This window comes from Sebastes umbrosus, chromosome 17 (assembly GCF_015220745.1).
Source record: "Sebastes umbrosus isolate fSebUmb1 chromosome 17, fSebUmb1.pri, whole genome shotgun sequence".
NCBI classification, from domain to species: Eukaryota; Metazoa; Chordata; class Actinopteri; order Perciformes; family Sebastidae; genus Sebastes; species Sebastes umbrosus.
Genome location: NC_051285.1, coordinates 22,207,382 through 22,225,328, shown reverse-complemented (window position 1 = coordinate 22,225,328; position 17,947 = coordinate 22,207,382). Strand labels below are relative to the sequence as shown.

At 39.9% G+C, this 17,947-nt stretch overlaps 2 protein-coding genes across 2 annotated transcripts; one reads left to right on the top strand and one right to left on the bottom strand.

The window, feature by feature from the left end:
• The first annotated feature begins 1,370 nt into the window (after positions 1-1,370).
• On the top strand, positions 1,371-7,168 carry LOC119475870 (V-set and immunoglobulin domain-containing protein 1-like). Its single transcript, XM_037748951.1, has 7 exons — positions 1,371-1,485; positions 1,589-1,749; positions 2,821-3,028; positions 5,837-5,992; positions 6,092-6,208; positions 6,295-6,439; positions 6,522-7,168. The coding sequence occupies exons 1-7, from the start codon at positions 1,443-1,445 to the stop codon at positions 6,616-6,618; spliced, it is 927 nt and encodes a 308-aa protein (XP_037604879.1). The 5' UTR covers positions 1,371-1,442; the 3' UTR covers positions 6,619-7,168.
• A 3,529-nt stretch (positions 7,169-10,697) lies between these two features.
• Positions 10,698-16,586, bottom strand: LOC119476097 (trimethyllysine dioxygenase, mitochondrial-like). The gene is made up of 7 exons (XM_037749295.1): positions 16,121-16,586; positions 15,863-16,039; positions 12,247-12,526; positions 11,981-12,100; positions 11,518-11,754; positions 11,220-11,358; positions 10,698-11,046 (listed from the first exon to the last, which is right to left on the bottom strand). Exons 1-7 carry the CDS (start codon positions 16,284-16,286, stop codon positions 10,915-10,917), a joined length of 1,251 nt encoding a protein of 416 aa, XP_037605223.1. The 5' UTR covers positions 16,287-16,586; the 3' UTR covers positions 10,698-10,914.
• Positions 16,587-17,947: the final 1,361 nt, after the last annotated feature.

The following is a 17,947-nucleotide window of genomic DNA, read 5'->3' as shown; positions in this document are numbered from 1 at the left end:
ATAACGCTCCAAAGTTGGGCTACATTTTGGAGAGGAAAAACTGGCATGGCCATTGTCAAAGGGGTCCCTTGACCTCTGACCTCAAGATATGTGAATGAAAATGGCTTCTATGGGTACCCACGAGTCTCCCCTTTACAGACATGCCCACTTTACAATAGTCACATACAGTTTGGGGCAAAAACCATGCACTTTTTGAATGCAGTATAAATGTGTTATTTTGGCCTATATTCTAAAGATGGTGTGTTTGAATATTTCTGCATACTGGGGTCCCTAAACAGTCTTGGAATTGCATAAATTTGGTATCACTGTAAAGCTGAGACTCTTGTGGATCAAATGAGCCCAACGGTATTCATGTGTGATGATGTTAGTCCCCATAGTAGCCATTTCATTGTTGTGAGACCATTTTTTTAAACTTGACCTCACTGTATAAAATGAGCTGTGGTGACCTCTAGGATAATCACAGCCTCATGAAACTTTACAACCATGAACTAGAGACCTAGAGCATTCAGAGGATGGATGGCTTTCCTAGGTAGACTGACAATAAGGGGGTTTTTGAGCAGTTTCCAGAACAGAAGTGCTCGCCACACAATCGCTGAAAAATGCAATTCTTGCAGAAATCTCCAAATGTCAAACGTTTTTGTCACCAAATCACAGCATGGCTTTTTCTATGGCGTTTCTTGGTGTCTTAATGTGGTATTTTGGAGGGATTATTGATCATTTTTATCAATTCTCAAATGGTAAAAAATTGTTAAATTTAGCACTGAATCTGTGTAACAAATGGTATCAACCGTAAAATTGCTGCAACAATTTATGAGACATAATAGAGCATGGGGATGGAAATCATATACTTCTATCATAATGTACTAAACCCTTATACACTTTTAAAATTTATTTTAGTGAATTAATTAATTCATGTTTATTTCTGATTAACAACTAGAACAACTTGACACACAGGGCTGAGCTGCATCTCAAATTAATCTTTAGGTTCCAGCTTTCAGATGATGTACACCACCTTCTATTGGACATCTACTGTTGACTTGCTATCTCCCCCTGTACTCCCCTAAAAAAGACAAAAACGGGTCTATTGTAGTTCTCAGAGGGTTAAAATGCACCCTGTATTTACTCATATACTGTATGTGAACAGGTGAGTTTTCTTCTAGTTTCCATCTGCCCCCACCCAAAATTAGTAACGGCTAAATCTTCGTTTTTTAAAAAACAACAGAGTACACACACCCAGTCTGGCAAACATGGATATGCAAACATTGTGTTATCAACATGCACAGTATCAGCCAGTCCATTACCAAGCATACTGTAACCTTGCCCATGATAGGCCTACTAACGTTTTTATCCTCTCTTCCGGTGAGGCAAGAGTCGGCGGTGGAGAGTGCCAGAAAGTTCAGTTCTCAAGAAGATCTGTGAGAGTTCTCCGACATTGTGTGAAGATGTGTTCCACGCTGAGCTTGTTGGTGCTTATTAGCACAATAGGTAACTACGATACTGCTTCTTCTTCTTTTAATTCTGTGTTTTTTTTATATGTAGGTTTGATGGTGCTTTTTGTCATTTTGGATTAAATTTTGTTGTTTTGTAGGACTTGTTGAACTGATCTCAGTCAAGACTCCGAAGAAATATGTCAATGTTACGATGGGTGGAAGTGCCCTTCTTGAGTGCATGTTCGAGACCACTGCAGAGACCACCGGCCTGAACATCCAGTGGAACTTTGTTTCATCGTCCTCCTTGATGCCACAGCAGGTAGACACACCTTTGCACCAAATGTGCTTAAAATGTTAAGTATTATCCACTGCTTTATACTGTAACATCTGGTTTAGTGACTTCCGTCACTGAGCACAAAAGCAACCCTTTCCCCTCTCTCTACGTTGAGTTTCAGTCCAGTCGCTCACAGTGTTTGTTTAATGACTCCACGAGGCTTTGAGTGATACTGTAAAGACATCAGTCATTTTGTGTTTCTTTCAGGTTTGCAAATGCGGGACAAAATCACTGCTCTATCGTTTTAACTTGGTTATTGAAATGAAACACTCCAGTTGGGTGTACGCTGAGTGGAATCTAATGAAAGGACTCAAAATTTTGGAAGACATTCAAAGTTTTTGATTTTTTAAATTAACTTCATTACAAAGCTTGAACATTCACCAAAAACACATTTTGTGCACAGGTTAGCGCCTTTTTTTTCAGTATGCCGCCTATTCTTGACCAACCGTCAGGAGACACACCTCACTGAGACAACAAAGCCTGCGACTACGAAATCAGATAAACAACACCATTCTGAATGATTGCAAAAGTGTGATTATTATTCAGAGTTTTAAATGAATTTAACAGGACAACTAAGGTTTAATTAGCTGTCACTAATTAAACTCAAGTTACTTTTTGAATAAAATGGAAACCATCCATTGGACGTATACACTAAAAGTCATACATTTAGGCCTAAGAACATATTTATTTATTTCTTTTTCATTATTGACAAATCTCTTTTATGGCAATGCTAATTTAACCAATTGCCTTACAAATGTACAGTTTCATACAACTAAAAGTGCTTTGAAATAAGGAAGTGCATGTGGTGCCTTGTAAATAGGGAGCAGAGGCTGAATGAAACGTCTCTGAGAAGACACCATACTCTGATTAAAGCACAACTCCAGTGTGAATTTGAGTATCATTGAGTATCTACAGTATATCTATAAATTGTAACAATGTTACGTTAATTAGCTTCCTAACATCTGGACCTCTTAATCAAACCAGCTTAACAAGGTTTTACAACATAACAGTACACAGAAACATTATCGTGTCTGACTTGTTGCCATCTGCCTCCAGGTGTATTACTATCAGTCAGGAAAAGATGTCATCACAAAATCTTATCAAGACAGGATCCAGCCTCCCTCTTCTCCAGCCACGACCAGAAACGCCTCAATATTGATAAGGAACATGCAGTCGTCAGACGCCGGAGTCTACACTTGTCAGGTTCACAACATCCCTGATGTGGACGGACAGTCTGAGGCCAACATCATTGTGAATGTTCTCGGTAAGTTTTGTTAACGCCACTAGATGTAAAAAAAAGTTACTATGAGTTTATTCTTCCATAGGTCGTTACTTTAAGTAGAGGGAAAAGTAGTCAAATAACTAACTGAGTAATAAAGTATATAATAGCAATAATGATCTGTACACATCCATACAGTCTAATCAGGCAAAACACTGCGAGAGTGTACAATGGGAGTGTAGGGGATTTCATACTAGACCACACCCGTCAGCAGTATCGGCTGATTGTTTGCATTATGAGAGAAAGCAGAAGTAGCCGATCGCTTTTGTGTCCGCATGTTCTGCCTTCATATCGGTGTTCACACTTGGACCTGGGTGTAGTCTGACAGCACGAGGTGCTGATGCTGTTTGAAACCGCCAGTAAGACAGAGAAAAGAAAAGAAAAAATCTGAACCTTGTGCTGGTGTTTCGGCCATTATTCTGCTGCTCGTAAAGGTGTGGCTGTTTGAAATGGGAGAGCCGAAGCACACCATCATCTCTTTGAAGTTTCTGGTCCCTGAGAGAAAAAAGAACTGACACTTAAAGGAGAACACCCCACTTGCATTAAGAATTCAAGTATGTTATTGCCATGGCCTAGGAAAGTTCAATCAATATTTGTGAACATGAGCTACTCCAACCCGTTCTCACTTCCAACTTGTCAAATACCGCCGTTTGGTCAGCACCCCTCGGAAATCGATGCATGGAGACACCCTTTAGCGACAGTAATATATACACGTCATCCCTGGTCCGTCAAAAGTAACACAAGAGGGGTACCACGTGCGTCGGTCTCCGATGCCGAAGGGCACTGACCAAGCGGTAGTATTTGACGAGTTGGTACTAAGAATGTGTTGGCTCCGTAAGCAATGAATGGGAGACTGACTTTATGGACCCACAGAATGTTTGTTTTCTTTTTTATACCCAAATGAGCTTTATTCTATTGTAGCGTTGTCAGTTGTGAAACAGAAAATGTTCCCATATACTCAGAACATTCCCCTGGGTGCTCTCAGTGTCATCTAGTACATCTCTCTCCCTATTCATTGTCTATGGAGTGGTTCCACACTTTATACCCTATGACGTCACAAGTTTGAGTTTTACCACTCTAGTTTTTGAATTTGGGAGAGAGTTGTTCATGTTTACTAATATTGTTTTGGACTGTCTTAGACCATAGGAATAACATGCATGAATTTTGAATATGGGCGTAGTTCCCCTTTAAGTTTTGTATTTTGTAATCTCATAGTATCTGTTCTGCTTCCTCATTTCCTCTTTTTTGTCCTTCTCAGTATTTTTCATGTGAATGTGGGGCTACATTAGTCATGTCTGAGTGAGCTAGTCGTTCACTTTCTCCTGAGTTTTTTGTAACATTAAATCCCAGTGTGAACTACTGTAGGAAAAGCAAAAGTACTTTGATTTCAATGTCATATTTCAGTGCTGAGATTACTGTATCCATTACCAGTGTTGCAACATTAACAAATCTACTAAAACAGTGGCCCTGAATAGTGTGATTAGTGAATTACATTCAGTTTGAATCCCCTCATTCACTGAGTTACCAGGGACAACCTCGCAGGCCTCAGTATCCTCAGTAGTTTCCATGGTTACTGCAGCAGTCTCCTCATTGTCAGCGTTGGAAATTAGAGTAGGACTGTGACTGCATCCTTGTACCGCATACAGAATATATATCAGCGCCCGCTGCATGCTAAACACACGTCTTGTATTTCATAAGCTTTATGGAAACGTTTGCAGTTTACATTTTCTACTTATTGAATGTGATGGATGCTTAAGAGCTTTATGAATATGTATGGATGGTCTCAGGCTCATTATCATGGGATCAAAGATGTTCATCATCACTTACTGTTACATAGAATTATGGTAATATTTTAAGCAGAGTGAGTAGCCTATCATGAATTACAAATGAGCGTGCAAGCTTTACCCTTATTGTGAAAACAAAGTAGATATAAAAAATAAAGTTATGTCCTATTAAAGGTGTTTTAGCAGAACTGTCCAATCAATATACTGAAAAGCCTGATGATTAGTAGGCAGGCACCGTGGAGTGTACAGTAAGGCCACTCCCAACACACTTCCTGCCTCGTGATGATGACTCATCACAATGGACAGACACGTGACGCAATGTTTGGTTAACAACAAGAAAAAGATTTATAATTTTAACAAACACAAATCTGTAAGTTGTCTTTGTTACAAGGCACACAGATTTATACATACATACAAGGTGTGGTACAAAGTGTAAAGCAAAAAACATGCATGTGCTTTCTGAAAGGATGGCTGTGACTATACTGTACAAATAAGATAAGATCAGCTGGCAGCATTAACAACCATACTGATGTAGACTTTGACCAATCACATTGCTTAGCAGACACTCTCGGATAGTATTCAATATACAGGATAGCATGAGCCAATCTTAAAGCAGTGGGGGAAAGTAACTCACAAACCACATATCAGAGGAAAATATTGCACTTTTTACTCAACTACATTTATTTAAAAGAAATAGTGACTTTTCAGATTAAGATTTAACATAATTATAATAAGCTTATAAAATCAAATGCATTATTACACGGCTTTGTTTAATACTTGATTCTGATTGATCAATCACGGCATTCCGCAGTCTGTTATTTCTTTACCGTTGCTATGTATAACAGACCGTTGCTATGGACGCAGTTCTGATCTCAGACTCTGGAGGACCGTTTTGTTCCAAATCGTTGATTTCTTAAGTAAGCAGTCGTGTAATAAGCAGGATAATGAACAATGAGAAGGTCACTGTTGGGAAATAAACACAATATGCATCCTGCTTGTGCTCCGTCAGAGATGCCCTCTGTTCCTTATTGCTCCGTCCATGGTGATGTGGAGTCGGGTCACCTGGTCACTCTGACCTGCCACAGTGAGCGTGGGAGCCCCAACCCGACATACACCTGGATCAGACTGGATCAGACCAAGACAAGGAGGCCTATACTGGGAAGAGGTCAGTACTGCCTATGTGTGTGTGTGTTTGTGATACAATTGTTGACATGCGCACATTCAAAAAAAAAATGTATGAACATGTGTGCACTTGTTTCTTCAGTGACCAAAACTGGAATACTGGAAATCAGAAACATATCCCAGTTTGAGTTTGGGGAGTACCAGTGCAACGCTACGAATGCGGTGGGATTTTCAACTTGCACTATAGAGCTGGATCCTGGTATGTTTATATGTTTATGAGAGTATGTACAAAAAATGTACATCAATACAAATACTGAAAAAAGGCATCCACTTATATTTGTATAGAAGTGGGAGACGGAGTGATTGCCGGCGCAGTGATCGGAGCGTTGCTCGGGTGTGTCCTGATCGCCCTGGTCGTGTGGTTCATCACTCACCAAGTGAAGAAACACAAATACAAAGCGCTCAAAGTGTCAGAGGCCAACGAGATGAAGTGAGACTTCAGCTTCTTCACGTTTTCATCATGTCATTCCTGCTTCCAACTGTGTGATACCAACTCTCTCTCTGCCCACTAGGAGGAGCACTCGTCAGGCCCAGGAAGCCTCAGATAGCGTTGCCGTGACAACCAAAGGCGGCAACCTCCATGCTGAGGGAGATGAGCCACAGGCCTAAAAAAAGGCCTGTTGAAAACAACTGGAGCGACGTCACTCTGCTGAACAACAGGATGTTCAGTCTCCTAACACACGTCATTCTCACATGTAATCAATATGACATGTTTGAACCTGCGTTTTGTTATTTTTTTTACTAAACATTTGCTTGAATGTAGACAATTTTGGTAGTGCTTTTGTTTCTTTTAACATTTCATATTAATTGTATGCCATTCAAACCATTTTGATGAGCCCTGCATTGGAAGTTACATAATTTTAGAACAAATACTTGAATTTATTGTATGAAATAGGACATTACAAAATTCAGTAGAATCTGCATCATGCAAATAATCAATATGATTACCTTTTTTTATATAATAGGACTTTATTTTGTTTAAAAACACAAACAATAGTCCTACATTCAAATGTAGTCTTTTAAATGATAAGATATCTTAAAGGAACAGTGTGTAACATTAAGGGTGATCTATTGGCAGAAATGTAATATAGTATTAATAATGTTTTCTTTAGTGTATAATCACCTGAAAATACGAATCGTTGTGGTTTGTTACCTTAGAATGAGCAGTTTCTATCTACATGCGGAGCGGGTCCTCTTCACAGAGCTGGCTGCTATGTTTCTACAGCAGCCCAGAATGGACAAACTGGCTCTAGAGAGGACCATTCATGTTTTCACCTTTTTGCGTCAGCCACCATAGTTCTCCTATACGCTTGGCACACAGGAGAAGTTTCAGTTGGTTGCAATCTGCAACCTCGCCACTAGATGCCGCCAGATCCCACACACTGTACCTTTAAATATTACAATTTCTATAGAAAATGTAATCCTTTTTTTTTTTTTTTTTTTACAGTTATTAGATATTACAGTTCAGATTTCTGTGTTAGATGCTGTTCTCTCTCAAGATAAGGTTTAACCTTTCAACTAGACAGAGATCCTACTTTTACATATCAAGAACAGACTTATCTAGTCGTCAAATTATTCTACAGGTTTTCGGATTTTTTTATTCACTCATAATGGTTAGAATGGCAATGGTGCAAGGTTATAATAGTTTTTAATTTTCAGTTTGTTTCTATTTTATTTTAGTTTTGACTTTTCGATTTAATTTTAGTGAGTTTTCACAGTGTGTTTGCTGGTTTTGGTTTTGTGTCAGTTTTTAAAGGGGAACTACGCCCATTTTTAAAATTCATAAATTGTTATTCCTATGGTCTAAGACAGTCCAAATCCCAACAGCTCTCTCTCCTAAATCCCAAAACTAGAGTGTTAAAACTCAAACTTGTGATGTCATAGGGTATAAAGTGAGGTACTGCTCCATAGACAATGAATGGGGAGAGATGTTATAGATGACACTGAGAGCACCCAGGGGAATGTTCTGAGTTTTCTGTTTCACAACTAACAACACTACAATAGAATAAAGCTCATTTGGAGATACAAAAGAAAAACATTCTGTTGGTCCACAAAATCAGTCTCCCATTCATTGTCTATTGAGCAGCTCCACACTTTATACCCTATGACATCACAAGTTTGAAACTTACTACTCTGGTTTCTGGCTTTGAGAGAGGGGAGCTCATGTTCACACATATCGATTGAACTTCACTAGACCATGGAAATAACATATTGGAACTCTTAATTTGGGTGGTGTTCCCCTTTAAGAGAGGTTTAGTTTCCGTGTTACAGTATGTCTCATAAGTAGGTACATGTACACACAAAGTACATGGTTGGAGAAGTGTGTTGGAATGGTCATAACGTTACATCTTCACGCTGACATAGCGCCATCTCCTGGAATGTCAAGTCCGTTCAATTTCTGTGGTTCAGTGTCACGAGAGTTGACGGAAAATCATGGCGTCTCCTTTTTTTTTGTTTGTGATATATTACAGCTAAAAAAAAATAAAACTGAAATGAATTTCCATTCATTTTTATTTGATTTTTTTAACCAGGCAATATCATTTAATTTTAGTTTTTCTGAAAGGATATAGTTTTTAGTTTCAGTTACTAACACTATTTTTCACTGCTTATTTTCATTTTAGTTTACTATAATAACCCTGCTAAACCTCTTTATTCCAGAGGAGAGAGTAAAGGCCAGAAATCACTGAGTCACTGGTTTGAAAACCAACTCTATTAACAGCTGCAGATGAATTATGGACATTTTATAGTCATGTCAATATTATTTATCTCCCCTTTAATAAAAGCAAATATTTAACAGCTCCTTCTTTGGCACAACCAGATCCATAAATTGGATACCCCTCTAGCCTCTGCTAATGCTAAGCTATAGTATCCAAGAGCAAGAGCGGAGGCAGCACAGAGACCTTCAATATGTTTCCTTTAACTGAGCTGCTTGACATTAGCCTTGCATGGCAGATGGATTCTGGTGATGTCACGAGATCACGCGAAAATACATCTTGGCAAGCTTCAAGTACAGACTGTATATAAGAAGTGGACGTACGTCACCCATTGGTTTGTGGACTGCTGTTTTGAAGCCTCGAGTTTGGCATTTTGGCCGTCGCCATCTTGGTTTTTGTCCGTCTCCATGTTGTTTTTTTGCAGCCAGAAGTGACACGAGAGGGTGGAGCTAAGAACAAACCAAACCCTGAATATAGATGTTTTCAGGCGACCAAAAATGTTATAGTTAACTTTCATGAACTGAAAACACTGTGAAAGGGTTAAAATCCTCAGACGAAAACACAGACAACACCCAGACTGTCTAATGATGCGTCACCTTCATTTTTTATAAGCCTTAGGTTAAACTTTAACTGAAAATAAATCACAGTGTGCTTTCACACATACTGTACCACAACCCGTAGTAGAACTCAAATACAATGAAAAGCCAAATCACCAACTTAACGAAAAATATATTAATTTGTAAATAAATAAGCAAATAGATTCTTATCTAATAATTTAATTTTAAAAATCATCATGTTCAAATAAGTTTGCATTTCGACAGAGATAAAACTCACGACACACATAATAAGCTTTATTGTATGCACACACCTCACTGTTGAACTTTGAATGCAGATTTCTGCCAAAAACTTCTAATATGTTACTCATTCGGTCCACCACATAGATCAAAATATCTCATCTACTACTGGATGGATTGCCGTGATATTGTGTACAGACATTCATGATACCCAGACGATGACTTCAAGTCAAAAGTACTTGAAATACAACTGACACGTTCACATTGTTTAGTGCTAATTAGCTTTAATATTTGATTTGATAACGTATACATTATTTGTTTCAAGTGTAATTCAGAAAACATTCACAACTTTGAGATGATATAGAAACAATCAACAACGTTAATTACAAAATAACAAAGATGAGTGAAATACAGCATGCAGCAGGAGTGAGAGTTGTCGATTGTTGAACAAAGAACGCTTTCAGGGCAAACATGATTAACCCAAAGACACAAAGCCCTGTCTACATCAATGGAGACATCATGATCATCAAAGAGAACCTGACATGGTCATCTCACATCTCCACCCTGGTTAAGAAAGCTCAGAAACGGCTGTATTTCTGAAGGGAACTTAAAGGTTCTATATATGACATTTTGAACATTAATATCGCAGCAAAAAACTATTTTCTATGTAAAGATATAGTGGAGTAATGGCGTCCTTAACAGAGAATGAAGTCGCTCTCCCTCTGTGTGTGTTGTAAACTGATCTTGTCTGTTCTTTGTTTTGGTAGCTGTAGAATTCATAGACTGTATATAGGAGGCGGACATAGTCACCGTGACGCCACCCATTGGTTTGTGGACTGCCGTTTTGAAGCCTCGAGTTTGGCATTTTGTCCGTCGCCATCTTGTTTTTTTGCAACCAGAATTGACACGGGAGGGTGAACGCTAAATAAGACATTTCTAGGCGACCAAATTGTTTTAATTAACTTTCATGAACTGAAAACGTGGTAGTGACCTGTAAATCACAAGGTAGCCACGGCCGAAAGCATCCCCTGCTTTATGGTCTATTTGACTCTAAATGGGACCATAATTTACTAAATGAACATCATACTGTATTGAAGAAGAGTTGAAACTAGCGATTGAGACAATAAACCTCACATTGTTACAATGTTTACTGAAGTAATAAATCAAGTGAGAAGTAGGTTATTTTCTCATAGACTTCTATACTATTAGACTCCTTTTTGCAACCAGAGGAGTCGCCCCCTGCTGGCTATTAGAAAGAATGCAAGTTTAAGGCACTTCCACATTGGCTTCACTTTTCAGACCTGGATGTTGCTCACTAGTAGAGTGACAATAAATGAACCGTGAACCTTTAGACTAACTGATACGGCACAGAGGTGAAGGGACCTTCATGTCCAGGATCAGGCCTGCAGACCGAAGCAGCGTGCAGAGCTGAGGATGTCGTCTCTGGTCAGATAGCATCCACAGAGCTGCCTCAGGCCGGTGAAAGCCTCCCTCCCGTGCATGACACGCTGGTTGTCTATGAAAATCACCTCATGAAGAAAAGAGAGGATAAAATCCTTAGATTATACTGAATTACATCAGTATCTTTTCAATTGTCCTAAAGCTGTAAAATTAATTGATTGAAAATGACATATGGAGAAGCATTTATACATTTTTGTTTTTCTGGCCTGGGGGCGTTTCTGAATGCACTCCTTTTACTTACTTTCCCTGGAGACAGTTTCACCCACAGCTCGTTCTCTGGCCGCCTTAATTCTGTTGTCAACTCTCGATGCGCCACATACCATCGCTGAATAAGGTCATGGGGCATTGTGTTTATCACTGATCGGTCATAGTTGTTGTATCTGTTGAAAAAAGACACAATAATCTTGCTTTAAACTTAAAACTATTCATCATACCTTTTAAAAGGACAGAATATTTATTTTAAAAACAGAACTTAAAAATAGCCTTGTTATTACATTTACGCAAGGGAAGCAATGAATAACTAAATAGCACTGACATACCGGATCAGGTACAGTTCATTGTTCCATGGATAGACGTTGAGCACGGGGCCGACGCCTATCATGTGGTTTCGGTGGTTGTCGGAGTTTTCAATGTACTCGTGCCTGATGGGCACGCTGGCGAGCAGCTCAAAGTTTTCCGGAGACTGCTGGCGTACTTTTTCCGCGGCGTAGAACCCATCCACAAGTAGCGTCCTTCCCCCAGTTCCCTCATGCTTGAGGCAATGGAAAACCTGGATTCTGCAACAAGCAATTAGAAAATGAGTTAGAAAATGCAGCTTTTCTTGGGTTTTGTTTAAACAACCAGTGTGCATTTTGAAGGATCTGTTAGCATTAATGGAATATATGTTTCCACATGAGCACCGAACGGTCAAACCAAACACTGGCTCATTTTCAGGTTCCCTGAAGGCCACCGTAGTTCTCCCGAGTGCTAAACCGTGGTTCAGTTCATCTCTGCTGCACCTACCCACATGGTTCCTGAAAGTACGAGGTGTCAGTGTGACGGTCCAGGGCCAGCTGGCTGTAGGCGCTGTCTCCTCTGGAGAAATCTGAAGTAAAAGACCACATTCTTCCATATGTAGTCTCCCTTGTGGATCGGTAACACAAAAAAATACAAAAAGAGGATTAGGAATAAGTGGACAGGGATGAATGTCATTGAATGCAATTTACTAATGTCATTAGAAGGAGATCACGTTTCAAAGTAGCAAAAAGCCCAAAAGAAGCTCTTAATACCTGATGAGACTGACTCTCTGGGTCACTGCCTCTGTGGCCTCCACTGTAGCCGGGACGTCATCTACAAAAGCGACCCCGTAAAGAAGATAGTTTTGAAGAAACTTCTTTACTTCAACATCGCAGCTCATAAAAATGTCCCATTTGGCAGAGGGTATGTTTGCGTTTTTATAGATGTCTGAATTCCAGAGGACGCGCGGCTGGATGGTGTTCTGCTTCTGTCCTTCATAGCTGTTCTCAGCCAGCCAGCTAAGGCTGTACTGTGACACGTGACCTCCAGGCCCTGGGATACAGAAATGGAAAATATTGTTATCAGATACAATTAATGGGAATTGCATTAAATACTATGCATGACCTTATTTTGACTCATCTTAATGAATTAATGTTCTCAGAGTGTTAAACACGACAACATCATGTCTGACCTGGTCACTCTTGAGAAGGGTGTTCCGCAAGGATCTGTCTTGGGACCCTTGCTTTTTGTAATTTCTATTAGTAACATCTGTGATAAGCTTTCTGCAAGTACCATCTCTATGCAGATGACATAATCATGTATTCCTGTGCCCCCACTGCAGAGACAGCATTTTCTAATCTACAGACTGACTTTAACACCCTGCAATATGCTCTGTCGGATCTGAAATTGCTTTTAAACTCAACAAAAACTAAAACTATTATTTTCTGTCCTGGGCGAACAAAAGTTCCAAACCTTTCTATAAACACTCTTGATGGTGTCTCTATTCAGTCTGTTGACAATTACAAATACTTGGGAATTTGGATGGACAAAAGTCTAAATTTTAAATCATATATTATCCATCTAGCAAAGAAATTCAAATTCACACTGGGTTTCTGTACAGGCTAAAGTCCTGTTTTTCCATGGCAAAAAGAAAACGCTTAGTTACTGGCCTTATCTTGACTCAGATTGTTTTTTTATGATACTACTTACAGGTTTGCCTGTAGACTTGAGACCCTTATCTCTTCAAATGATTTTAAACATAGAATAAAGGAAGTGGTTACTGCAAGCTGCAGTTGTTTCAATTAAATAGCAAACACATGACCAACATGCTGCCTTGTTAATGCACTGTATAATGATGTAATGTATTTTGTCGTACCTATTGTTGCTGTTGTGATTTAATGCTGTCTTTATTTGTTGGATGCTGCTATTTGACCCTGTCTTGGCTAGGTCTCACTTGTAAAAGTGGTTTTAATCTCAATGTGACTTCCTAGTTAAATAAAGGTTATATATCATTATTTATGAAAAGTTAAAGAGGACCTATTACCCTTTTGTGCTTTTCCCCTTTCCTTTAGTGTGATATATAGTGTTTTTCTTCATGTAAAATTTAAGTTTTGTCCGTTGCCTCGTCTAGATTCTATCCACAGTTTTTTATGTTGATACGGCTTGAGGAGCGGCTTTATGAATCGCCCAGAGAACCTGATATGGGAAGGGCAGAAAAGAGTACTGGTAGCTTGTGCCGATACGCAAGAAATAGTTACAGTACGGCAATGAGTCAAATGTAGAAGTGCCGGTATTGTGTACCCGTGAGTGCCGGCCCACTTTGGGCACTGCCTTACAAATAAAAGAATGATCCCTGTCTCTTCCACACAGTGAGCCATACAGCTTATTAATTAAACACTGGTATCGGATCGGTACTCTGTATCAGCCGATACCCAAAGCCCAGGTATTGCTATCGGGACTGAAAAAGTCGGATCGGTGCATCCCTACATGTAGCAAACCAAATCTGTGAGGGCCAATGCTCATGGTTAAGATGTGCACCCCCAGACTCAGCTGACCTTGAATATGCACCACTACGCTGTGTATATGCCATTATGACCACAGGAATATGTGCATCATCAACTGTCTTGGGGCTGGCAGGTCCCTATTTGTCCGTTTACGTAAGATTAAATGCCACTCTTTTGCATAAATAAAAACACTGTAACATCCCAGGAGCCCACAGGGAGGCGTCAGTCAGTCTGGGACCACTCTGAGTAGCATAAGCCAGACAGACACAGTCCACAGCGAGAAAGCACGAGCATCTCCAAGCTGCACAGCTATGATATTAAAAGCTCATAGCGATGGTATCTCCCTGTCCATATTGTGCTCCCTGTTTTAAAAACTGAATGTTCCAGCACTGTAATAATCTTCATGCTCATGTCAGACGTGAAACAAACTGGGCTCAGGGGATGCAGAGATTAAAGCTGGGGGTCACACAAGGCAGAGGGAAATGTGAGGCTGAGAGCCTGGTGTGCACATGAATCCAGCAGGTTTCACTGGCTAAAACCTGTTTCATTTTCCACACCTGGCTGCTGCTGTGGGACTGATTATTCTGAGGCAACTTAATTCCGTGTGGTTTATTTTTCCCTTTGTGTGCAAGGGTGTGTACTTGAGACAGAATAAGGGATGACTCCGGCTAGTCTGGGATTGGTGCTGGTTAAAGCAGCAGTAGGTAGAATTGGAACTGGAGCCTTGCTGTCTCTGAGCAGCTGTCAATCACTCGCAAACTACGATCAAACCTTCAAAGTAGGCAGCGCTGATCAAATATGAATCAATATTCTGTTACTATAATGGCTATTTCTCATGTAAAATGTTTTCAGAAACATATCTTAGTGTACTGTTTAGCTGTACAACGAGAAAGTTTGTGTTGAGAGCAAATACCAAGCACCGTCCACCAGCCTGAGAAAAGATTCTCATGTTACAGCTAAACAGTACACTACAAGATGTTTCTGAAAACATTTTACGTGAGAAATACGCATTACAGTAACAGAATATTAATTCATACTTGATCAGCGCTCCCTAGTTTGACCATTTGATCAGAGTTTATGAGACAGCTGCCTCCGTTGAATGAACAGCAAATAGGAACGCTCTCTCTCTCTGAAATGACCTGTGATTGGCTAAAGTCTCCCATCAAGGGCTATATTTTCTAAAGCCTGAAAACAGAGCCATGAGGAGGTGCAAAAGTCTAGTTTTCTCTCAGAACACTTGAATTACCATATGCTGAAAGGTTATTATGGAATTTTAACTAATTAACTGACAACACGGTCTATCTGAACTCCAATATGACTGGACAAATCATTAAAATTAGGGCTCTCAAAGTTAACGAGATAATAACGCGTTAACACAATAAATATATACATACATTTGCATAAAGCAAGCATATTTGCCCAAGTATTAAATACTTGACAAATCTCCCTTTAAGGTACATTTTGAACAGATGAAAAAAAATTGCAATTAATTTGCGATTAATCGCGATTAACTATGGACAATCACTCGATTAATCGCGATTAACTATGGGCAATCATTCGATTAATCATGATTGGACAATCATGTGATTAATCACAATTAACTATGGACAATCATGCGATTAATCGCGATTAACTAAGGGCAATCATTCGATTAATCATGATTGGACAATCATGTGATTAATCACAATTAACTATGGACAATCATGCGATTAATCGTGATTCACTATGGACAATCATGCGATTAATCGTGATTCACTATGGACAATCATGCGATTAATTTTGATTAACTATTTGAATGGATTGACAGCCCTATTTAAAATGCTTTGCCTGAACAGAGCCTTTTTATTTCCAGATGTTCAGTTTGGTAGAACTGAACTTAACTTACACGTGAGGACAAGATCGCCATCTTGCACGGTAGTATTAGCAGGACGGATGTTGAGGTCTATGCTGCCGGTGTCCAGGTTCCTCTGGTTGGTCTTGGAGTTGTATTCAGACGCAGAGCGGCAGTGATCCCGCAGCCACACGTAGTTCAGATGCATCCGTGTCCCTCCATAGTTGAGCACTGCATGGCGATTTCATATGCATGAGGTTAATACTGCCTCACCAATACGCATCCATTGAGTTACAATGTATTGAAACTCACCGAGGCAGTCTTCCAGGGACTGGAAAGTTACCGAGCGTGCAGCACTGGCGCTGGTCTGCATCTCGTGTCTCCATGGCAGCTGTGAGCTTCTGCCTCGAGACAACAGCTGAGGCTGAGCCTGTCTGATCGCAAGTCCTAATGTCCTCTTCAACGCGCCCAACATCATGAAAACAACGCGTGATGAACCAAAACAGAATAAACCCCCAAACTTCACAATGATAGCCCTCAGAAGAGCAGCACCGAGCCGTCAGAGAACTGTCGCACCTCCTTTAACGCTTCACCTCTTCAATCTTAATCTAACGTTCATCGACATGCCGAGATTAATTATTAAACACATCATAGTTTCTCTAGTGGATTGGGCTGTCTGTTAAAAAGTAAACTAACAATGTAGGATTAACCATATAAGGACCGTGGAGTTTATTAGTGTTGCTGGAGTAGTTTGGCACATGCGTGGTTCCCCTGACCTCAATACCCGGATGTACAGCTCACATAGAAGGGTGTCTGTGTTTCAGAGGTGATTTAACTGTATGGTCCTTTTTGGGGGTGCTGTTGAACTGTATTATATTATAAAGAGAGGTGTTTCTGTTATTTAGCCTATAGCGTTTAGACAAAATAATAGAAGCACCTGTCAGTAGCCTGTAACAGTGGTTTTCAAAGTGGGGTCCGGGGACCCCCAGGGGGTCCTTGAGGGGATTCCAGGGGGTCCCCAGCAATAAGGGGAATAATTTGATTTCACTATTATTACCATCAATAAGTAACACAGAATGTATGACTATTTTCGTCATACACTTTCTGTAATAAAACATCTAAAAGCAAAAATCCTATCAAATGGGGGACCCTATAGGTGAAAATCATATCAAATGGGGATCCGTCCTCTAATTTTATGACAGTTTCGGGGTCCTTGACGTTAAAAAGGTTGGGAACCACTGGCCTATAACACAATATTATTAATTTGTAGGTTACTTGCCCCCACAATCCAACAAGGAGGTCTAATAAGCAGCCAAAATAAGTGAAAACACCCATGTGAGTGTGGTGTGGGGCCCAGACAACGGGACTCTCTGTAGAGGCTGAATCTTGCTTGGTTTAAACTCTTGTTTACACTCAGCAACAAAGAAGCTGACATGTTTTATGTCAGTGGAAGTGATCTTTGTTTCAGGTGAGGTGTCCCACCTTAATTAGAAAACATGTAGGAACCTGACGACTATTTGAATTAGAGGCCGAAGTGAAGCCAAAAGCTTGCTAAGCCTATTCGAGAGGAGCCATGCATTAGCAGGCTGCTGGGCCGTGCTGTTAGTGGCGGATGGGATGGCTGATACAAACCTGCATGCTGGCTCCCTCTGGAGTTCTCTCTGGAAATTGGCTGCTTATCACACTCATCACCTGGCTGAATACCGCTTTCATTCTCCTTCAATTGCCAGTCTGTGCTTCACAATGAAGAGCAGTGGGGCACAGCTGTCTGTACAGAATAGCCAATACTGCAAACCGGGGTATCCAAAACAAACCAGTAAGTTTAATAAAACAAGAATACATCATGCATAAATCATGAGTATTATGATTTGTTATGAAGTAATCATCAGTATAATACTGTTAAAGACCCTTTCATTGCCATTCTGTTGCTTGGTCCAAGTTCACTTCCTGTCAGCTACTGCATTAACACACATTGCAACAGGAAATACAAAGGGAATCATTTAGATGTTTATGTCGTCAATACACTGTAAAGACTCTAACTCGTATTTGTTGGCATGACAAAGCGTTTCAAGTTGTTAAGACTTTGAAATATACATTATTAACATTTGAGTCAAACATATAAGTCAGTCCAGCAAATCA

Excerpts from the sequence above, each read along its gene's own strand:
- LOC119475870 (XM_037748951.1), top strand. The coding sequence starts at position 1,443 with ATGTGTTCCACGCTGAGCTTGTTGGTGCTTATTAGCACAATAG. Across the intron at positions 1,486-1,588 it reads GGTGCTTATTAGCACAATAG|GACTTGTTGAACTGATCTCA; the intron begins GTAACTACGATA and ends GTTGTTTTGTAG. Across the intron at positions 1,750-2,820 it reads CCTCCTTGATGCCACAGCAG|GTGTATTACTATCAGTCAGG; the intron begins GTAGACACACCT and ends ATCTGCCTCCAG.
- LOC119476097 (XM_037749295.1), bottom strand. The coding sequence starts at position 16,286 with ATGATGTTGGGCGCGTTGAAGAGGACATTAGGACTTGCGATCAGACAG. Across the intron at positions 11,755-11,980 it reads TACTTTCAGGAACCATGTGG|AATCCAGGTTTTCCATTGCC; the intron begins GTAGGTGCAGCA and ends TGCTTGTTGCAG. Across the intron at positions 11,359-11,517 it reads AATGAACTGTACCTGATCCG|ATACAACAACTATGACCGAT; the intron begins GTATGTCAGTGC and ends TTTTTTCAACAG.